This window comes from Camellia sinensis, chromosome 7 (assembly GCF_055761805.1).
Source record: "Camellia sinensis isolate YWXY chromosome 7, ASM5576180v1, whole genome shotgun sequence".
NCBI classification, from domain to species: domain Eukaryota; kingdom Viridiplantae; phylum Streptophyta; class Magnoliopsida; order Ericales; family Theaceae; genus Camellia; species Camellia sinensis.
In genome coordinates, this window is record NC_138967.1 from 128390334 (window position 1) to 128412799 (window position 22466).

The following is a 22466-nucleotide window of genomic DNA, read 5'->3' on the forward strand; positions in this document are numbered from 1 at the left end:
AAAGAGAGAGTCGGCTCTAGGGTTTTGAAAAAGAAGAGAATGAAAAATGTTAAGTGTAACCCACTATTGTCTACTGATATATAACAGGCTCGTTCGAGCGAAGACTTGGTCGCTCAAGCGACCAGACACAAGAAACCCTCGCACGAGCGAAGAAAGTCTCGCTCGAGCCAAAAACTCGAAGCTTCAGGTCTGCAACCCAGAAGCACGCTCGAGCGACAGAATGCTCGCTCGAGCGAGGAACTCGAAAACATACACCTTGCTCGCTCAAGCGAAGAAAACCTCGCTCGAGCGTAGAAACACAACTCTCAGGTCCAGAACCAGACGCAAACACTCGCTCGAGCGAAGCCACTCTGGCTCGACCCACCAGACATAGAAAAACTCAACTCTCGCTCGATCGAAGAAACCCTGGCTCGAGCGAATAACCAAAACAAGAAGCTCGCTCGAGCGACAAACTTCTCGCTCGAGCAAAGGACCAGAATTCTGGGCAGCAACCTTTTGTTCCCAAACACAGCTAACCTGTAACAAACCTACCCAACACATCCTACAACTCAATTACGAAGTATAAAAGGATATAAACAAGATTTTTTACAACTACTAACATCCACGGAACCATGTCCGGATCACTGTTTAGCAAGGGGTAAAACCCGGGATCGCTATACAGCAGCTGCAATAATGTCTGCAGAAGCTGACCACAATTAAATTAGATGGATTTGACAGTTAACTTGATCATCCTATAAGTGAGAAGCAAACAATGACTATGCTCAATTTTATTTACACAAGTCACAGACACTTAGAAAAATCTATAACAATATCATTTTCTGATATTGCAGAAGCAACTGATTCATCCAAATCCCCTAAATTTCCAATACAAGTTATGCAGCCATATCCAACAATATGGAAGCCCTGCTCATTTAAATACTTCTGCAGCCCACTGCACAACGGGGACAGAAAAATATCAGTGTTACATTAGATAGCTATTAAACTTAATCTGCAAAAAAATTACGAGGAATACCTTTGAAGTAAATATTTTGTAACAACCCCAGAACCTGGGGCAAGACTAGTTTTTATCCACGACTTGAACTGGGAAATTATCATTTAAGCAAATGTAACAATCAAATATTGGAGCCCTTGACAGCATCTCTTGGCTTGGTAAAAATCAATCAGAGTTGACCGTGAAATATTTGGGGAATAAATAACAAACAAACAAACACTAGAACAAACATTAAAGGTCATTAGAGCACAGTTAACCTGCAGACCCAGTTCACAAGCCTTTTTTGCAACTAGGCCAGCCCCCAGCATAACACTAGGGTTTGATGTGTTTGTGCAGCTCGTGAATAACAGCAATGACAACACTACCGTGATTAAGCTATGTAGGCTGTCCATTGAACGAAAACTTTACCACTTTGTTCTGTACCTCTTTTGGTATAGCAAAGCCCTACATCATAATTAAACATTACAAATACTAGCAATCAAAGGCTATACACGATGGCAAAACCACCAAAACACAATATAACTTTCAATGTCCATTCAAGTTTATCCCATATTTCCTTGGTAATTAGAAAATATTCCTTTGATGTAGTCACACCTACTACACCAACAACGTACACTAACAGCATGTCTGATGTTCGTTACAATAAGAAAACATTTGCAATAAAAAAGCAAAGAAAAAAGCAAATTCAGTAAACTGATTCAAAATAAAACTGCTAGAATTATAATAAAGCAGATTAATCAGGCTATGACATCATAAGAAGTTCAATGCTCAAATGGCTTAACAGTTACATTGAACCCAACTTTGTTGTTAAGGAAAGAATGCCAGTCCGTTTTCATTTCTTTCAAAGGAACCTGATCATGTGGCCTGTCAATAAGAGTAAGTATGGTTAGATGTATGCTATCAAATAACAACATTTGCATTGTGTGCATGAGTTTGAAGAAGCACAGAGCACACACCTCTTTGGGCCAGAAATACAAGGTTCAACATCTGCAAGGTCTAGATGAGTATGCTTTTTCTAGCTGAGGCTGAAATTAGGGGAAGAAGATAATTATATCCAATTGAAACTTTAAAAAGCAAACTATCATATTGTAAAACAAAGAGTCTTGCCTCATTATAGTCAACAAACATGTTATTTGCATGTAAATATGCTTCAATCATTGCCACCTGAATTTCAACGCAAAAGAGTGTTACCTTGTGAAAATATATATCACAAGCACCAAGACAATACAGACATCACTATTATCAATATCATTGTCCTTGGTTTCATCCACATTCAAACGAACACACATGAATGTTGAAAAGTACTCACAGTTTCCTCACTTCTTCCAGTCAATTTTAGATATTGCAAAGTAACATGATCTATGGGAAAGAACCCCATTGTTGCACCATACTCGGGAGACATATTAGCAATGGTAGCCCGGTTAGCTAACGAAATTTTCCCACACCCTCACCTACAAATAAGGACATACGAAAACATTAAAATCTACCATTGACAGAACCACGGAAGTTGAAAAGTACCAAGGCTTCAGTTTGATTACCATAGAACTCAACAAATTTGCCAACACCACCATGCTTACTTAGCATTTGGGTCACAATTAAAACCAAGTCAGTAGCAGTGACACCATTGCATAATTTTCCAGACAACTCGAATCCAACCACACCAGGTAATACCATACTCATTGGCTGTCATTGAGTAAAATATAACATTAGAAACTGAAATGCAGGGGAATCTACTCAACGCATTAATTCCCAAAAGCATGTCCAAGAGTAGTGAAACAAATTCCATGGGAGAATCGCATGCAATTAAGACTTAATTTAAATAGTTTTTGGAGTCCTTAAATTAGATGGTTTGATTATAGCATACAAGTATAAGGGGAAAAAAAGCAAGGCCCTGGATAACAAAACTCAAAAGCATAAACAGCCTTGAGAGTGACAGATGCTAAAGAAATGACTCATATATGTAGGCATGTGAGCTAATACCTATGCTATATGGACTTGGATACAAGTGTTGGGTGCAAGTAGCATCAAACCTTCCTAAACCTAAATCTTAGGATATTAAGATATGTATATTAAAGTTGGGTATGGGTACGGGACATGTCTTGAATACTTGTATAAATTGCGTATTGTTAATATTCTTAGATAATATTATATAAATTTTTTAATTCTTACATGAAATTAAATAGAATTTAGGGAAAATATGAAATATGTTATATCCCTCATCCATGTGAAAGGCAACAAATATTTATTTACTAGCAAGTGTTAGTTTCTTCTTCGAAAATCATATAAAATTAGAGGATCCAGGTGTCTAAATTAGGTACTGGTGTCAAATACACATTTCACACCAATACTCTTATCATATCTGGTGAACACGGATACTATGGAGAAATATAAGAGTCCAACATGTAAAACTGATTATAGGTAGCATCGTCTTGACATTAGCCCAAACACATCTCAAGTTTTGAGGCTACCAACCGAGCCCATTCCTAACCCATCTATAAACCAATCATACGTGATTATTCCAGTACATATATGTTAAAAGCACATGAACACATACATAGAATTGCATCAAAGTAAGTCCTTTACGCCAAAACTAGGTTGGTTTAGAAAATTTGTCCATTCCATTCCCATTAGAAGTGGTACAGATCAAGAAACAAATACACCAGTCCTATTGCCAATTTTCTGTCCTTAGCAAGTAATGATATAACTGATGGGAAATATGGTATTTAACTTAAGTCTCGCTACATACAACACCTGAAGTGATAAATTAAGCATGTGTGGCCATATGCCACAATATTCCATAACCTTATGTCATAGAGATTGAGTTATACCTCGTTGAGTGCTTTGATAGCATTATGTAAAAGGAAATGCACATGCTTACGGTACTACCATAACCATCATAAACATAGTGGTTATGGTCAAAGAAAACAAATTCATCAATTTTCGATCCTAAGTATGGAGAAAACTTCACAATTCCATCACTTCAATAACATTATTTACCTGGCCAAGCATTGCTGCCTCTGCTTCAATACCTCCAACTCCCCAGCCAGCAACTCCTAATCCATCAATCACAGTAGTATAGGAATCAGTTCCAACCACACTATCTGGATAGAGCATACCATCAAGGTTAAAAACAACACGTCCCAGATATTCAAGATTAACCTGATATGCCATAATGACAATCCAATTAATAAATTCAAATTATATACATGACGAAGAAAATGGTAAGACAATTGAAAATGAAAAGACAACTACAATTGCTACGCATCTCTTCGTAATATATATATATATATATATAAAATAAAAAAAAATTTAAACACAAAGCTTGAAATGAAAATCTTATACAGTGATTATACATAATTGCACATCAAACATATTGAGATAGATATGCAATTTAATATATTAAAGCTCTATAGATGAAGCTGCTCAGTCAAGCTCCCCTACCTGGTGCACAATACCAGAACCTGGAGGAACAACAAGCAAGTTTTGGAATGCATTTGACCCCCATTTGAGAAAAGAAAATCTCTCCTTGTTCCTTGGGAATTCAAGCTCCATATTTGCCTGTACTGCATTTTCTGATCTTGTAATATCAACTTGAACTGAATGATCAATTACAAGATCGACAGGAACCTGCATGCAGGACATTGCATAAACAGATCATTGAAAGGAAAACTGTATAAAAAAAAGTAGGCCTAAAGAAATGCTAATGATATGGTAACATGACAGTTGAGGCATGGCTTGAAATGGAATGTATGCACCAAATGAAGTTAAATTTTTTTAATAAGGTTCATTTATGGAGTTTTCCAGGACTAGGAAGGAAAAGGTTTAACTACAAACATTAACCCAGAAAATAATGTGATAAAAAAACATGGATGAAAGGATTTGCAGCCAAGTTGAATCTATAAGTTACTAGTCCCAATATTTAAAGTTCCTACTCAAATTGACAGAGCTGGACCTTTATTGGGATTGGGGGGGTGGAGTTGCATAGAGTTAATATCCAAAAGCAACTACCTCAGGAATCTAATTCTTGGAGGATAAAATAAATGCAGTAAATGAGAATGACACTCACCAAAGGATTGATCTTGTTAGAATCATTTCCAAGCTTGTTCATGGCGTCACACATACAAGCAAGGTCAACAATAGCTGGTACACCAGTAAAATCCTGGCACAAAAGAAGAGTTTTAGAAGTTGAATACATGTCTATTGACACAATGAAGAATAATAATGACGAAAACCTGCAGACGAACACGAGCAGGCTTGAAGGGAATTTCAACTTGCTTCGGAGAAGCGTTTTTCCAATCAATTATCTTCTCAACATCTTCCTTAGTGACTTGGAAGTTGTCACAATTATGAATTGCTGATTCAAGAAGGATCCTAATAAAGTATGGTAGCATATCTGTTTATGCAAATAAAATAAAATAAAAAATATGTGTGTGATAAGTTATGGATACAACATAAACACAAAACCTTGTAAACTAGTAATGGTGAGAAGGATATTTCTACTAAAAGCATTTCAAAGGTTCAATTGTTCTATATAAAATTGATAAATATAAAACAATATTACTTGAGAATGAAAAATCATACCCGAAAAAAGTGGCTCAAGATTATACATGACAAAGTAGACCAGTCATGCAACATGACAACTGACTCGAGAATAAAAGGCATTCCTTTAATAACAAGTATTACAATCTTTTTTTTCTTTTTGGGGGTATATAGACTGTTTATATGGCATTCATGCAGTAATTTTTAGGGGAAAAAATAAATAATAAAAAAAGATACAAGTTACAATTCCAGAACAAGCTCAAGATAATTACCAATCCTTGGATCATTCAAAGCGGGCAAGCTATAGAATTTTCCAAACTCTCCACCTCCTGGCTTGGGAAGACCAGTCAATATTCCTTTAAAAGCATGCTCGGATGCTGAACACATACAGATAAACAACAAAATTGCAAAAAATTAACTAGCCAACAAAAAGAGGATTGCAAAATTTTACTATTAATTGCAACTTCTGAAAGAGTACAATTCAAACCGAAACTATAAAATCAACATTAAGATTTATACTGTATAAATGATATCAAAATACTGTTGTAAATAGTTTGAATTAGCGCATTTCATTTATTACAAAAATAGTTCTAGTACAGTTTTTAAATAAAGTAAAAAATTCACAATCTTCTAATACATAAGCAATGAACTAAGTACCATTTAAAAAAAAAAGAAGAAAGAAATACAACTTCATAGAAACATAAGATTCTTTTAGTACCCATGGTGGCGATCCTTTGCTCGAAGTCAGAGTCGCCGGAGACTTCCAATCGACGCCGTGACTCCACTGCGGAACAGAACGAAACGCGGAGGAGAAGCTGAAAGATCGGCACTGATTGGTTATAGACGGTGATGAATGAGCACACGAAGAAGAACAAGAGGCCGCAGCTGTAGAGAGAGAAGGAGAAGACGACAGAAACTTAGTCCTCGACGCCCTGCGAAGCGCAACTGATTGGTTATATACATGACGATGATCACGCATTCAAATGCTTCAAGATAAGGATTGCAGTTGCAGAGAGAGAGAGATTGAAAGCAAACAAGGATGATGAAATGGATGGGTTTGTGAATTGATTGAGCGATGATGATGGTGGAGAGAGAGAGAGAGAGAGCTAGGGTTGGGTGGCAAGGTCTAGTAGAGAGTAACTGGTGGGTGGTTAAGAGCTGAAGACTGGTGGGGAGTGAGAAGTGGGAACGGTAAGAGTTGTTGGCACATTGGACTTGCCTTGCTTTGCGTTGTTCTTTCTATTGGTTTGTTTCGCAAGAAAAAGGCCAAATCACAGCACTAAAACAGACCAATAGCAGGCCAACATGTCATTAGTATAATTCAATTTATTTATATATTATATGAATAAATTACACTCATAGCTAGGGTGATAAAACAACAATGATTAAGTTCTTTTTTTTTTTTGGACCCTTACAACTCTTTTTGGATCTCAATCAATAATGTTGTGAGCTCCACACATACATCAATGATTGAGATCTGAAGAGGGTTATGGAGTTCCTTAAAAAGTATGTCTTTTTTTTTGATCAAATCAAAAAGTATTTATGTTTGATTTGATAATTTTAACAAGTTTTAAAATTTATTTAAGTTTGTTTTATTAAACTTTCGAGCCGATCTCAAATGAGTTTTTGTCGAGTTAAATTCAAGTAGTTGGTATTTTTATATAAATTTAGACTTATTGAACCGAGTCGAACGAACAATTAGCTGTTCAAATTTCGTTTTCGAACTTTAACAAGCTCCAAAATATGTTTAAATTTGGCTTATTTACTTAACAAACCAAGCTCAAACAAACATTTAACGAGTTGAGCACGAGTCGAACTTGAGTTATTTGATTCGTTTATCACCCGTAGTCATCTCTTTTGTGGTCCCAGAAAAGCAAATGTTTGAGATTTTTAGAAAGAATAAAATTTAATTTCAACCACAATGATAGAGGGGTGTTTGTTAAAATCTAAAAGAGGTGATTATAGTTTATTCTAAATTGAGAGTTTGAGTCAGGTTGTTTGATACAATTTCTGTTTTTAATTTATTAGGTTAAAACAATTTACATAAATTGATTATCAGAAAGTTAAGCGAAAGGTGCTTTTAATTTTTACTTTAAATATATGACTTTGTTTTGTTGTACTTTATTCTACAGTCATATATTTTATATATGCAAATGTTAACAAGTATTCCTTAAGTATTGTTTGAAGTTGGAAAGTATATAAAAAGTGCCTTTAAAATATGTAAAAATGTTAAGAAGTGTTATAACCTAATAAGTCCATAAAGTATTCTCATATTTCACCAAGTCCCATATATTTTGAGTTCTATACCAGGAGATTCTTTTTTTCCTAATTTATAATTTTTTGGGGACTATTATACCCTTTTATATTTTGGTAGTACGTATTTCACATAGTTGTATTATTCACGTTTCCATAGTTTTCTAGAAGCAATTTTGGTGATCATCAATTTTGTCTGGAATAGGTTGATACGTTTCGAATCTTTGTATGATAGCGTTTCGAATCTCTAATTTACACGTGGTGGCCAGAGAATATTATATTCCTTCATTTATTGCGGTGAAGTTTTTTTTTCTTCCATTGCTGCTTTGTGTTCGAAACTCTATGTTTGTCAATTATTGCTTTATGTTCGAAGCTATGTGTTCCTCCATTGTTGTAGGTTAAAGCTTTGTTTTGTTACAGTCATACATTGTAGGAACATTATAAGTTGAGAATTGTTGGACGAAGGTTAGGAACTCAGTTTTCTGCCATAGTTGCGATTTCAACAAGAAATCAAAGGGAGAAAGAAGGATTTGAATCGAAGGGAGAAAGAAGGATTTGAAGCTCGATTTTGTTACAAACTTGTTTTTCAAATGTGGGTTTGGTTTGATTTGAATTAGTGTAATGGTGGAATTATATATGTTGTTAATGATAGTAATAATGATGAAGATGAGGATGAGGATGTTGATAATGATTTTTTTATTTTTAGAGAGATTGAGATTTTTTAGATTTCTAGTTCTGTTGCTTCCATTGTTTTTGGTTTTTGTTAACATCATCACATCATTAATCAGTGTTAATGTTGACATTAATTTGTAATGAAAAATTGTCATTTGTGTTGTCCATTAGTGTGAATATTCTCACACCTATATAATATTAAATGGTGTATATATTTTCACTGTGTTCATTACCATTATGCAATGGTGATGTTAAAGTTCATATCACACTATTGTATTCAGTCATATAACCAATAGCCACAATGTTTATTTGCATTTAAACATGATGTGAATATTCACAATGTGATGAATAGATGTGGAAATTCACATTAATTCTAGTATGTTTGTGGATGGATCATATACCTAATTTATGTAAAATGTGAATATTCACATATGTAGTCAATCACAATAAAAATAGGACAGAATGTGTTTGGAAATAGGTATTAACATAAATTACGATGTGAACATTCACACCAACTTCAACATAAGAGAATAAATATGAATGTTCACACTTTATAATGTTTGGAACATTGTGTTGGAGAAATTCTTCTTGAATTCTTCACTTGGTGGTCTTCGGGTCTTCAAAAATTGGCAATCAAAATGTCTATGTAAAACAAAAAATGGATGCTTCGAGTCACATTACTAAGTCGCTTTCCTAAAGACAGATATTTGCATCCACCAAAAAGTATGCACGGGGTTTGTTACCCAAAAAGCAACCTAAGAGGGGGGTGAATTAGGTTTCTACAAATTAAAATTAATAATACCCCAATAAAAATTAATAACTAGCATGGCAAATGATTAATTGATAAAATAGAGAGTTAGAAAATGGATAACAGTTAATTTGATTAAGCACAAAAAAGAACTTAATAGTGAAGTAGGTAAATAAGAATGCAGTGAATGAGTTTCGCTTTTACAGACTCTGATACAGATAAATAAACAACTAACTATAGTAATTCCGGTTTGGACCCGACCTTTGTTGTATTATGGACTTAGGTTTCATGGTTTAATGTTGTTGTTCATCTTTTACTCTTCTTCTTGTCCCTTGGGTTTGTCCTTGGGTTGTTGTGGTTGTGTTTGGGACGGGTTAGTTGCTTAGTTTCTAAACTTTTGTTGCCCAAAAATTTGCCCCTCCGCTCGACCGGGCTTTACAAACTCTCAGTACTTTTGCAGGTCTACAAAACTACTAGGTGAGTGTATTCTATGCTCGAGCAACGCTTTCTGCACTCGAGTGTCCACTTCTTGCACTCGAGCGTCCACTTCTTGCACTCGAGCGTTGGTCTATTGTCTACTAAACTTTTGGATGTGTGTTTTCTACGATTGAGCGTCACTTCTTGAGCTCGAGCAGTGATGGTTTTCTTCATTGTGCCCTGGTGCTTGAGTGTCACTTTTTGCGCTTGAGCGGAACAACTTATTGTGTCTAATGCTCAAACGTCACTTCTTTTGCTCGAGCGAAACAACTTATTGTGTCTGACGCTCGAGCGTCACTTCTTGAGCTCGAGCGGACTATGTGTATTTCAATCCGTAAAAGTGACATTTTACATCACTTTTTCATATCTCTCTCTCTACTTTTCAAAAACCCTAGATCTAAAGCTCCTCTCTCTAAAACTCCCTCTCTCTCAAATTCCCTCTCCCTCTCTCTTCATTTCACCTAGATCCATTGAGTTCTCTACCCTAGTATCTTTGAGAAAAAGGTGAAGCACGCGCGAGGGCTCGTATTTGATCCAAATAGATTTGTGTTTGAGCATCTTTGAAGTTTCTCCTTTGCTTCTTCGATCTTCTAAGCTTGAAGTAGGGATTTTCTATACTTTTATATGATTTTTAACTTAGTTATGAGTTGTTGTGTAAAAATTGTAGAATTTGAGTGTACTATGAACAAACCTAGGGTTTGGATATTAAATCAAAACAGGGGTTTCTAAGCGAATGAGTCATAAATGGTTGTGGGGTTGAATATGAGGTTATATTATGACAAAATAGTTGATTTTGGCATTTGGGTTGATATTTGGGAAAGAGGGAGTTTGTCCTAAAATGTTTTAAATATTTATTTTGTATAAATAAATGGATTTGGTATTAAAAATGTGAAATTGAATGAATATTGACATAAATGGTGGAGAAGAATATGTATTATCGCTTACCTACGAAATTTTGAATAAATTATCTGTCTTGAGATTGAATATCTATCTAGAAATATCTGTATTGGGCTATCGATGGAGGATAGCTATGATTGTTGTAGAAATTGCATGAGGATTAGGTGAATTAAAACTAATCTCTTGTTGGCTGTCATTGAATATGATTGTGTTTTAAATACATTGTATATGTATAAGGTTTGGGAAGAGAAAGGGGGATGTACTCCATGGTTGGGAGGAGAAAAAAGATGGACTCCATTAAATTAAGTTGGCCTATATGTTCAGGGTGAAAGTCCCGAAACTGCGTGTATACATGGGTGCCGATTCCCGCGGACGGAATTTTCGTAAAATGACAAATTGAAGTGTTTGTGTGATTGTTGTGTTGATTAGAGAACCACTGGGTTGTAGTTTTAGTTGGGTTATCTGGAAAATAATGAAATTAGCTCATAAGTTGAAATAAAATGAATTGACTTGAAATGAATTGAAGAACAATGGATTCAGATATAAAATTTTGTACTTTGTGATCTTGCAGAATATTAATGATTTGTCAAAGGCATTGTATATGCACATTGTACTTATACTTTTGTTAAGACTCATATATTGTGATAGATTATTTCTTCTGGGCTTTGGCTCATCCTACTTAGGAAAAACCATTTTCAAGTGTTGGTGATATGCCTCCACTAAGGCAATAGCTTGGGAGGAAAAGGAGCTGAAGGCTTCTCTTTTTGTATCGTGCTAATTGTTTTAATTCTAGCCAAGGGCTTTATATGTATTGGATTTGTATCCATTTTGTTGTAACCAAGCACGGCCTTGGAAAGATGTAAGCCATTAGGGCATGTGAATTTCTGTTAACTTTCATTCTCTATCACTCATAACACATGCTGTAGATTCAAATGAGCCATTTATGAATGCATATCGCATGTGTCACCTTTTGTGTACGGACTCTAATGAATGAAAGTATATTGCTTCTATTATTCTTTCGCTTATGAGTTGGCATTCATTGTATTTATTTGGGGCGTTACACTAACACTCAATGATAGATAGTGACAAATAGCTATATGAGGTAAGTGAAGTGATTTTATGTTTTGCACAAAGTAAACACTTCTAAAAACTATATCAGTGACAGAATTCTAACACGGAGAGTATGTTGAATCAAGTGAAGTAGATAGCACAAAAATCATATAGGTATATTAGTTGAAGAGATTAGGTGTTTAGCACAAGAACAACAATTACTCTAACAGATATAGCAATGAGAAAATCAGCATAGAGAATATAACAGATATAGCTATAGCAGCCTACGTCCACTCCTCAAGCTTTACTTGAGACTTTTTACTATTCTTCTAGCTGCACAACGGTGCTAGTAACCTCATACACATGGAGCAATCCTTCACAGATTTTCTAACTTTATAAGCTTGCTAGTGACCTTTTACAATATTGGAAATGAGTGTTTTTGCTTTCAAAGAAAGCTACAAAGATAACCTCTCACAAGTAGATACAAAATTCTAACTCTTAGATTTTTCTGTAAACCTCTCAAAGGCAAATAGGCATAAGGCTTAGGCTCAGTGTGTGTTTTCTGAAGAAAATGAATTAAACAAGAATAGAGAATACTTCAGATAACTTTAAAGATGAGTTTGAGACTAATGATAAAATCAAAGGAATTTCTTAGCTCAAGTCTCACTAATTTTTTTGAGAACATCTCAAAGGTAGATAAGCTTAAGGCTAAAAGCTCAGTGCTTGATATACTGAAGAAAATGAAACACAGATGAAGACCTCTTCAGATAACTCTAAGAAGATGAAATATGTGATTGATGAATGATAAGAAAATATCTTGGTTTGTTGTTCAACTTTTTTTTTTTTTTTTTTTTTTCCTTCTCTTCACAGAGCTTTGTATGTATATCAGAGCTCAGTGCTCTGTTCTGTCTACCAAGCCTATCTTCTTCTTTTCGTTGAGGAGATAGGATGATGATGGATGAGTTAATATACAAATGATTGCTCAGAGAATCTTAGTCGCCCATGTGAGTTTTGCTTGTTGAATGATGGGTGTACTGATGCAAAATAGTTATTTTCTCCTCTCAATATCTGTTTTGATATCTGAACTTTGTTGCATAGTGGATGTCCACCCAGATGTCTCAGATGAAGTTATGTGCCTATGGGTCGTCTGCCTGGATGTCCTTCCCGACATCCGACTGGATGTCCCATGAGTCCTAGTTGTTAAAGTTGTCGTCTAAGGACGTCTAATATACTGCTGGTTTGACAGTTGGTGAAAACAAAACTAAAACGGAGCTGAACTGGGCTGATTTTCCTCCTTAGGTTGTCCTTTCGGACGTCCCTCCGAACGTCCCCCCGAATGTCCACCTGGATGTCCCAAGCCTGCCTTAGCTTGTAGAAGAGAAATACCAAAATTGCCTTGGCAGGTCGACCGCCCGGTCGTCCGGCTTCAGTCGGTTTCGGCCTCTAGTGTTCTGCTTCTCTGTTGCTGCTCTGGTGCACTAGTTTGGTACCAATTTAAGCCTCATTTTGAACTCAACAAAGGCATGATTAGGATATAAACATACATGAAAATATCATGGAATGATTTATAATATTCAATTTATTTTGATCTTCCAACACTACAACAAAACTAACTATTTACGGCATCATGTTTACGGCATGCATTAAATGCATGTCGTAATTAGTACATTCTACGACATTTTTTTTTCAAGCCTTTAATGTTTTGTCAATAACAACATACATGCCATGCAAGTCATTAATTCATATATTTATGACATGCAAAAATATGCCGTAAAAAATGTATGTTTTTACGACTTACAAAAGTATGTCGTAAAATATTTGTACTTAAGATGATATACATTTCATGCTGTAGAATATTATAACTTTACATGACATGCTAATGAATGTCGTGAAAACTTGTACCAAAAAAAAATGCAACCTGATTTTTTTTATGGCATGTAAAAGTATACCGTAAAAAACGTATATTTTCACGGCATACAAAAATATGTTATAAAATATTTGCACTGAAGACAACATACATTTCATATTGTAAAATATTAAATTTTATATTTTTTTGAATTTAGCGATTTCTTTAAAAAATTAAAAAATATTTTTCCTTCTAAGTATATGTAAGTTATTTGAATTTAAAAAGTAAAAAAAAAAATTTATTTAAAAACTTACGCCACACTCGCTCTCATTCTAGATCCATACCTGTCTTTGTCCCAAACCGTCTCATTCTCTGGAGTTAATTATGAATAATAATAAAAAATTCTAGACGTTCTTAAATATTTATAAATTTCTGGTAGATATGACAAATTTTTATTTTATTTTACAATAAACTAGATATAAAATTAACTATTTATGACTTTCTGTTTATGATATGCATTAAATGCATGTCATAGTTAGTGTATAGTGTGGCATTTTTTTTATTTGCGAGCTATTAATGCTTTATCAATAATGGCATACATACCATATAAGTCGTTGATTCATATATTTACGACATGTTAAAAAATGGCATAAAAAATATAAACTTTCACGATGTACAAAAATTTGTCATGAAAAATTTATATTTAAGACGATATACATTTCATGCCATAATATATCATAATTTCACACAACATGCTAATGCATGTCGTGAAAACTTCTATTAAAAAAAATAAAATTTAATATCAAGTCAAATAATATTTAAAGCCAAATAAAAAGGTTGAAACCCAAAAGATAAAATAAATAAAAAGAAATAATTTATATTTTAAATAAATCTTAAAAAATATATTTATAATTATACTAAATTTTCTATATCTAACATTTCTAAAATATATATATTTTTTCCATATTCAAATTGAATTTAAATATTATTCATATGTCTATATCTATTTTAAATGGCATGTTAACACATGCCGTGAAAACTCCTTCTTCATTTGGTAAAGTAAAATCAAGGTAAAAGCAAAATCCTTACACTATGTTTGGATTGAGTGATTTGGATAGAAAAAAAAGAAAGAAATAGAGATATGTATTTCTCTTACTTGTTTGGATAACTTAAGTGGAGAGAAATTAGAAGAAATGGAAAAAAATGGAGAGAAACTCATTTATCTTATAACCTTTATTTTCAATTTTTTCAAAAATAGAGAAATTGGAAGAGAAAATAAATCAATAGATTCTTATATTTTTATAATATCCATTTTGTCCTTCTAAAAGTAAAAGAAATGAAATAATTGAAAATATAAAAAGATTATTTTAATAATATAACATAAAATAATTTTTTTTTTCTTTTCTATTATCAAATCTAATCAAATAAAAATAAGAAATATTACAATTATTTCATTTCTTTTATTTCTTACTTATTCAAATAAAAAAGAAAGAAATCATAATTATTTTTTTTCTCTTCTATTATAATTTAAATAATCATTTTTTCTTTTTTTTTTCCTCATAGGTTCCCAATCATATGGTTACTTTTAGGATTTTAATTTGTTTATATTTGTAGAATTGGTTACTTTTAGGATTTTAATTTGTTTATATTTGTAGAATTGTATTTTTGCCCAAATCAAACGTGACTGAAACCTCTCTCTCTTATTTTAGGATTTTAATTTGTTTATGTTTGTAGACTCTGTCTGTCTGTCTCTCTCTCTCCTGCAGTCCCCCATTCTCTCTGATTTCGCCATCGATGGGAGTAAGCAGAGGTTCGAAGCTCTCGGAGAAGCAAAGAGGTAAAGAGAAGACGATGAAGGAGAAGAAGAAGATGATGATGATAGTGGCGGTGGCGGGAACGATGTAGAATTGGAGGAAGTTGATGATGATGACGGTGGCAGTGGTGAAGTTAGGAGCCAACTCGGTGGGTTAGACTGTTCGTTACCACCTCCAATCAAAGCACAGTTGGGCGGTTCTCAATTGGAAACCCTAGCCAACTCCGATCTTCCATGCGATTTTGTTGCTTCTTCTCGCCATTTCTTGGGTACGGTCACTAATCACTTCTCTCTTTGTCTCTGTCTCTCTCTGTCTGTGTCTCTCTCGCTCTCTCTCTAACAAGTTTGTGGTGATGATCTGACAGAGGTGCCAGTGGTTTATGCTCTTCTATGGCTACTGGACTCGGCTGCATTCAAGGTTAGGAGTGTATTTTCACTCTACCACTGAATTTTGAATTGTTCATTTCTGCCATTTCTGATTGATGCATCTATTTTATTTGTTTATTTATTTTCTTGTTTTTGCGTCTGTTTGGATGAGTTTTTAAATTTTTTGGTCTTTCATTTCACTCAATTATTGGTGTATGTTATGAGATTTATGGGTTTTGAGATTTTTATATAATTTATGTATTTGGTATGCATTTCATAGCTGGATCTGTTCGGATTGTTTGTGTCTTAAGGTTCTGGGTTAATGTATGTTGATTTGTCTCTCAAATGGGTAGCACATTGACTCTACTCCTTTAGGGGATCATTATCGGGTTGCTTCAACTTTTTCTTCTCCACTGTCTTTTCCTTTTTCTCAGATGAAAAAAATATCATCAATAGATATCCAAGTCAACAGAACTCTGGTTGTGTTTTAGAGATTGCCTCCTTTTTGAGTGGGAAGTTGGCTTTACAGTTGCCGAAGTTACAGAGCTTGTGAGGAAAAAAAGAAAAAGAAAAAGAAAATCTTTTAGGTATGTTGTTGAGGGATACTTGTTGGAGAATGTCAACAGAACTCTGGTTGTTATGTAATTAATTTTATTTTAATTTTCTAATTTAACAATGAATTATGTTGATGAATATTGTAGTTTTTCCATGCCATCTGTTCTATGCATCTAGTGCTAAGACATTTATAGCATAAAGTGTCCTGCCTTTTGTTTTGTTTTGTTCGTTTGTTTGTTTTCGTTTTTTGTTTTACCAAAGGAATTTTGGGCATATGCAACAAAGAAATTTTTGACTATACAAGAATGGCAACAAACAAAAGAATGAGTTTGTTATTTTTGTTGTTTCTCTGTTTTTTGGTTTTTGGTGCCTCATAATTGTGAATGGTATTGATATGTTATTGTCATGACTGTTGTTTTTACAAGAACTAGAGTGCGAACTAGAAACATTACTTACTGTGCAAGTCCAGCTTCGATTTTGTGATTTTTGGCCACGAGTAATTTTAATTTTGAGAGTTTTCTTTGTTGTTGTAAATTTAAATTGTTTGATCACACAGATATTACAACACTCTTTCAATTTTATTCGATTCCTTTCTTATGTTGTTTCTTCGTATTCCTCTGTTTCCTCTGTCTTTTTCTCAGGTATACAGAATTTGGTGGTGTAGTTCCTTATAGACCTGTTGAAGGCTTGGCATTTTCAGTTGCTAGGTTTATACAAAATAATGGTTCATTCATGAATTATTATATGGTAAGTCAATTCCAAATTATATTATTTATAGAAATAGTTCAGCACATGTACAATGAATTTTTTTCTTTTCTTTTCTGTATCAGTACCATGGCGGAACAAATTTTGGGCGGACAGTTGCTGGTCTCTTCATTGCCATTAGCTACAACTATGATGCTCCGATTGATGAATCTAGTATGATACCCAAAAACAAAAACAAAAATACAAAAAATACAAAGAAAAATGCGTGTATACACGCATATATTGTGAGATCATGAGTAAGATTATCGTGCATGTATATATGATACGAATAATTTGTTATCTTGAAGGATTACTAAGAGAACCAAAATGGGGGCATTTGACAAATTTGCACAAAGCTATCAAGCAATGTGAACCAGCTTTGGTTTCCTCGTATCCCGCAGTGACTTGGCCTGGCAATAATCTAGAGGTAGATTAAGCAAAAGCTATGATTATGTACTGTGGTCTTCAACATTTGTTACTTTTTTGACAATTGAAACTCGCTCTTTTTCATCAACGGTCAACTATCAGGTAAATGAACTTATTTAGTAATTTTAACAAAAAATTGAAAAGACTTTCATGAAATGAGCTTTGACCTGTATCTTGATTTACTAATACATGTTTATGGCAGGAACTGTGTATGGGCCGCTAGAGAATCCAAAACTGACATATAGCAGCACTGTGAAGTTGAGAGCCGGAATTAACAAGATTTCTTTACTAAGTGTTGCTGTTGGCCTTCCGGTTAGTCCATACCTTCTGATAAAAGTTTACATTCTTGGGATGTTAATGACAGTAATGGAATCTTTCTAAATTCTATTGGATCGATTTCATAATGTCGGTGTGCATTATGAGACATGGAACACGGGGGTTCTTGGCCCGGTCACACTGAAGGGCCTCAATGAGGGGACAAGAGACTTGACAAAGCAACAGTGGTCTTACAAGGTTTGTTTTTGTTTTCATGAGTTTTCTGCTTCCATTTTCTGTTTCCAAGTATACTCTCTACATTTCAAAATGGTAAAAGTCCGAGGCAATGATGAAACCAGTAAGTTTCCTTCAAAGTCGAGTGGTGAAAAAATAATAAAGGGATACCAGAATTTATCAGAAGATAATAATAATAAGGGGGTACCGGGATGAAAATAAAGCATGATATGGGAAAAGAAGTTCATATAGTCCATAAACAAGCAATAAAAATTAAGATTGATGTTTCTATGTTGGTTGGTCTAAAAGGCGACAACTTAAAACTGCAAACCCTTGATGGAAGTTCCTCTGTTGAGTGGGCTGAGGGATCAGTATTGGCTACAAAACAACCCTTGACATGGTACAAGGTAATAATCATCCCAAACCCCCCGTTAACGCCTTTTCATTGATACTTATGAGTTCCATTACCATAGATGCACAAATGAATTCATAAAAGAAGCTTTTAATTCATTGAACAATCTTTCCGGACTACATTCAACGCACCAGCAGGAAATGATCCATTAGCTCTTTTTTTTTTTCCGTTGATTCTCCTTTCTCATCTCTCTCTGATTTTGATTTGATTTCTAGAGTTTTGATTTTGATTTCTAGGGTTTTAATTTTGATTTTGATTTGATTTCTATTCAATTAAGCTAAATTTTTCTCCCGTCCAGTTTCATTTCAACTTTTTTTTTGATAAATACAGTTTCATTTCAACTTTATGATCTCAAGCATCAAGGATTCATAGAGACAGGAGCTCATGAGGTATTTTGAATTGTGTTGTGTTTATAGCTCTTCAATGAAAATTTCTATTGATTTGGTTATGTAACATGTTTTCATGGTTTGAATGTCTTTGTTCTTACAGAAATTGTTTCCAATTGCTAGTTAAATTTTGCTTTGTTTTGAATTTTGATGGAGATATTAGTTGCTTAGTTAGTATTATTAAATTTAACTTGCAAGAAAGATATAGAGATCATAGATGCTCTTAGCAAGTTGCTTGACTTTAGGACTTGTATATAGAGATTCCAATAATTGACTTGAAGCTTTAACTCTCTCTTAATCAACTACCAACCGTCTCTGCTTTATTGTGAGAATCGTGGTAGCAATGATAACACACATACATGGATCTCTTTTAGCTGCCCCTGTTTGGCCATTGAAAAAGCATTTGCCAAACGCCACTTAACATAGTACTTTATTGTTTATTCATTTCGTATTATTCATCTATTTTTAGCAAATTACAGTGGCATATTGCAAAGTGGGTCTGCTATGTTCACACATAATGCTCTATCGGATTATATCCCAATTATCCTTTATCCTGATGTCTCAAATTATTTCAACTACATCACGAGTTTCTCTAAACATGATAAGACGAGAGAATTGGTGACTGGGGATTTGATCTATGTCTTATCATTATAAGTGTTTCAAAACGAGCTTTAAAAAAAAAGGCAGTTTATTTTGTCATTAAGATTTGTTAGAATGGACTACTCCATTTCGAGAGAAGTTATTTTGTATTCTTGAGACAATATCCTATACTTTTTAAGAATAATATGATTACATAAGTACATTATGTGTCTAAATAAAAGAATTTACACGATCATGTGAATTTTGAAGAAAAATTGTATGGCTTAGATTTAACACTTAAAGTAAGCAAATCAAATTTAAAATGTGTTTAAATTTAAAGTAAGCAAATCAAATTTAAACACATTTTAAACTCATTTTAAACTCATTGTATTGTCCATACATTTACAACATGGGATTATATGCTATGATCAATTGGGATCACCCATTGCATTACAGTTTCCTGTGCCGTCATGACAATCAGTCTTTTCTTCCTCATTGTCAACTTGTCTTTGTTATTCAACTCTTTTTGCTCCTATTGGAGATGAACGGAAGCAAGTTCTCTTGAGGATTCATTACACCTGTGGACATATCCAATGCTGTGTAAACATTACTACTTTGTGGTACAATTGTGATTCCTTCAAGTAAACATTACTACTTTCCATCTTCTCCCTCTATTACCTCTGTTATATGAAATTCTCATTGCCCTTTGCTTTTCCTGCATATCATGCTCCCAGGGAAGGAGTTGCACAATACATGAAAACTAAATGGAGGGTGGTTGCAATCTTTAATGTGGTTCTGTTTGTTGTTTTGGTGAGAAACTCCTCTCCATCTAGTTTGGAACAAATCAAATTATCTTTTTCTCATTAGCGAATAAGGAACAACAGATAATATGGCATATGAATTGCATTTTATATCTTCTATTGTTGAAATTGACAAATTGTATTATGGAAGTAGCATAATATTTGTAGATTATCATTTTATTGACAGTGTTTATATGATAGGACCTTCTAATCGAGTTCATTTATTTTTCTTACAATTATCTGTTGTGAAATCAATCAATAATCTACTTTGTGGGATGCTGTGCGAACCGAAATGCCACAAGGAGCCACTGTAAAGTTTGAAACAGACCTATGTATCTCAAGAAATCTTCACTTGGAGGTAAATTTGTTCACATTCCTTAAAAATCACACTTTCTATATGTAAGTTGTTTATCGTTGATAATTTTAGACAAATAGATACACATACACCATTGATTAAAATTAGTTTTAATCAATTTAGTTTGCTTCCAATCTTACCAATATGTCAAGCTTTCCGAATTTATTTTTGATGCAATCTGCTAAAGAAACAATACTAGCAGAGTATGTAACATCAAGTTGATGAAAAAAAATATCAGATAACCCACAAGCTTTGAGATTTTCAACAGCTTCAGTATCCCTCTTCTCATCTCTAGCTGTTAAGATCACCATGACTTCATTGGAAGCTAACTGTCTACATATCTCTGATCCAATGCCTTTCCCGCCCCCTGTTACTACTGCAATCCTGAAAATCAATTAACAAACACACAACAAAACTAAGGTGTTAGAGCTTAGAGGTTGGTTCATGCAAACTTCAAAATTTTCAACATATACAATAAAATGGAGAGAGAGAGAGAGAGAGATGTGCCTTTTTGGTGATGCAGTGGTGACTGTTCCCTCCATTTCTGAATGTAGGAGATGATAGTGGTGATGAGAATGAGCAGTGTGTAGATAATTTTGAAGTTGGAGATATCTATTTATATAAACATAAGACTAAGAATGAGCGTATGACATGTATGCTGTGACAACTTCCTCCTTTTGTTCAATTTATTGATGCTAAGTGCTTTCCTCTTGTAGGAGTGCTTCATTTAGCATTTGCTTCAGATCTTGAGTTTACTTGCTTTTCCTGTAATGTTTGTTGTTACCTAGCTGACTTTTTAAGCAGATATTCGTGTTGTTTGCTGTGTCCCTTGAGAAGATGCCACTGGTGTTGCTGAATATCAGAAAAGTTCTCAAGGCAATGATTAGTAAATGCCACTATGAAATTTTGAAAATCTGTAATTGATATTACTATTATGATCTCTTAATGTGATTTCAAATTTTCTTTCTCCAGCCAAATGGTTATTTGCTATTCTGTGGCTATGCCACTGGTGACCTTGCTTAGGTTAATTTACAACTTATATTCTATCTTTTGAATACATGTTTGTGTGGTGTATATATATCTATGTGCTCTTTCATTTCAGTGGAGAATGAGCTCTTTCAATGGAGAATGCACTCTTTCAATTCAATGGAGAATTATATAGTAAATATTCCAGTTGCTTTTGATGCTCTCTTGGGAGGGTGCATGGAGTGGAAGCTAGAGCGCTGGACTGTCCTTTGTGAAAACATCTTATGATTTGGATACTCTTCTTGGTTTGTATGTTTGAGGTTGTTAAAGTCGTATTTTAGAGATTAGTAGTTATACGATTAGTATTTTAGAGATTAGTCATATTTTAGAGGTTGTTAAAGTTGTATTTTAGAGATTAGTGGAAACTAGAGTCATATTTTAGAGACTAATTGATTTACGATTTGCAGTTATATTTTTTGAATGTTTAAAGTTGTATTTTAGAGATTAGTGAATCTTATGATTTTGATACTTATCTTAATTTGTATGTTTGAGGTTGTTAAAGTCGTATTTTAGAGATTAGTGAATCTTATGATTTGGATACTTTTCTTGATTTGTATGTTTGAGGTTGTTATCAACTTGATATGATAGAAGTTGGGGATGGAAGTTAGTATGCAGGTTGTTTGGTGTATGGATATTAGATTTTTTTACTTCATAGTTGCTTCTGCTTCGGTTGTTCATAAGTTGTATTTTATAAGTTACTGTCTGCATACTGGTAAGCAAGGTTATATTCCTATATATATATATATATATATATTATTTTAAAAATAACTTTCTACGACATATAAAATTATGTCATAAAAAGTATAATGATTTAGGACGTGCAAGAAAATGCCGTAAAAGATTATATACGGCATACAAAGTATGTTATAAATATATTAAAAATGACCTTCTACGGCATACAAAATTATGTAGTAGCGTGATAATTTATGACATGCAAGAAAATGTCATAAAATATTATATAAGGCATATATAGTATGCCATAAATATATTCAAAATAACCTTATACGGCATGTAAAACTATGCCATAGAAAGTATGATGATT

At 33.8% G+C, this 22466-nt stretch overlaps 2 protein-coding genes across 16 annotated transcripts; one reads left to right on the plus strand and one right to left on the minus strand.

The window, feature by feature from the left end:
• Positions 1 to 2467: 2467 nt before the first annotated feature.
• Positions 2468 to 6252, minus strand: LOC114276424 (aconitate hydratase, cytoplasmic-like). The gene is made up of 7 exons (XM_082881091.1): positions 6249 to 6252; positions 5775 to 5907; positions 5224 to 5362; positions 5058 to 5150; positions 4433 to 4618; positions 3989 to 4150; positions 2468 to 2674 (listed from the first exon to the last, which is right to left on the minus strand). Exons 1-7 carry the CDS (start codon positions 6250 to 6252, stop codon positions 2468 to 2470), a joined length of 924 nt encoding a protein of 307 aa, XP_082737217.1.
• Positions 6253 to 15122: 8870 nt separating this feature from the next.
• Positions 15123 to 22022, plus strand: LOC114278221 (beta-galactosidase-like). 15 transcript variants are annotated; one of them, XR_014336039.1, is made up of 10 exons: positions 15125 to 15555; positions 15652 to 15704; positions 16849 to 16954; positions 17038 to 17125; positions 17260 to 17378; positions 17580 to 17890; positions 18176 to 18273; positions 18609 to 18667; positions 19700 to 20401; positions 21501 to 22022. XR_014336039.1 is itself a non-coding variant. In XM_082879356.1 (6 exons), the coding sequence occupies exons 2-6, from the start codon at positions 15667 to 15669 to the stop codon at positions 17598 to 17600; spliced, it is 372 nt and encodes a 123-aa protein (XP_082735482.1). In that variant the 5' UTR covers positions 15125 to 15555; positions 15652 to 15666; the 3' UTR covers positions 17601 to 18105. The 15 variants fall into 15 exon arrangements, 1 of the variants encoding a protein (XP_082735482.1); XR_014336043.1 differs by having other exon boundaries at positions 19978 to 20401; XR_014336045.1 differs by lacking the exon at positions 18176 to 18273 and adding an exon at positions 21371 to 21421.
• The last annotated feature ends 444 nt before the right edge of the window (positions 22023 to 22466 follow it).

What these genes read in the sequence shown, in the direction of transcription:
- LOC114276424 (XM_082881091.1), bottom strand. An exon ending in CTTGAGCTTGTTCTGGAATT is followed by an intron (nt 5,363 to 5,774) that starts GTAACTTGTATC and finishes ATACTTTATTAG; the next exon opens with GATCCTTCTTGAATCAGCAA. An exon ending in CTGCTCGTGTTCGTCTGCAG is followed by an intron (nt 5,151 to 5,223) that starts GTTTTCGTCATT and finishes CTTTTGTGCCAG; the next exon opens with GATTTTACTGGTGTACCAGC.
- LOC114278221 (XM_082879356.1), top strand. Translation starts at nt 15,667, where the DNA reads ATGCTCTTCTATGGCTACTGGACTCGGCTGCATTCAAG. An exon ending in TGGACTCGGCTGCATTCAAG is followed by an intron (nt 15,705 to 16,848) that starts GTTAGGAGTGTA and finishes TCTTTTTCTCAG; the next exon opens with GTATACAGAATTTGGTGGTG. An exon ending in CATTCATGAATTATTATATG is followed by an intron (nt 16,955 to 17,037) that starts GTAAGTCAATTC and finishes TTTCTGTATCAG; the next exon opens with TACCATGGCGGAACAAATTT.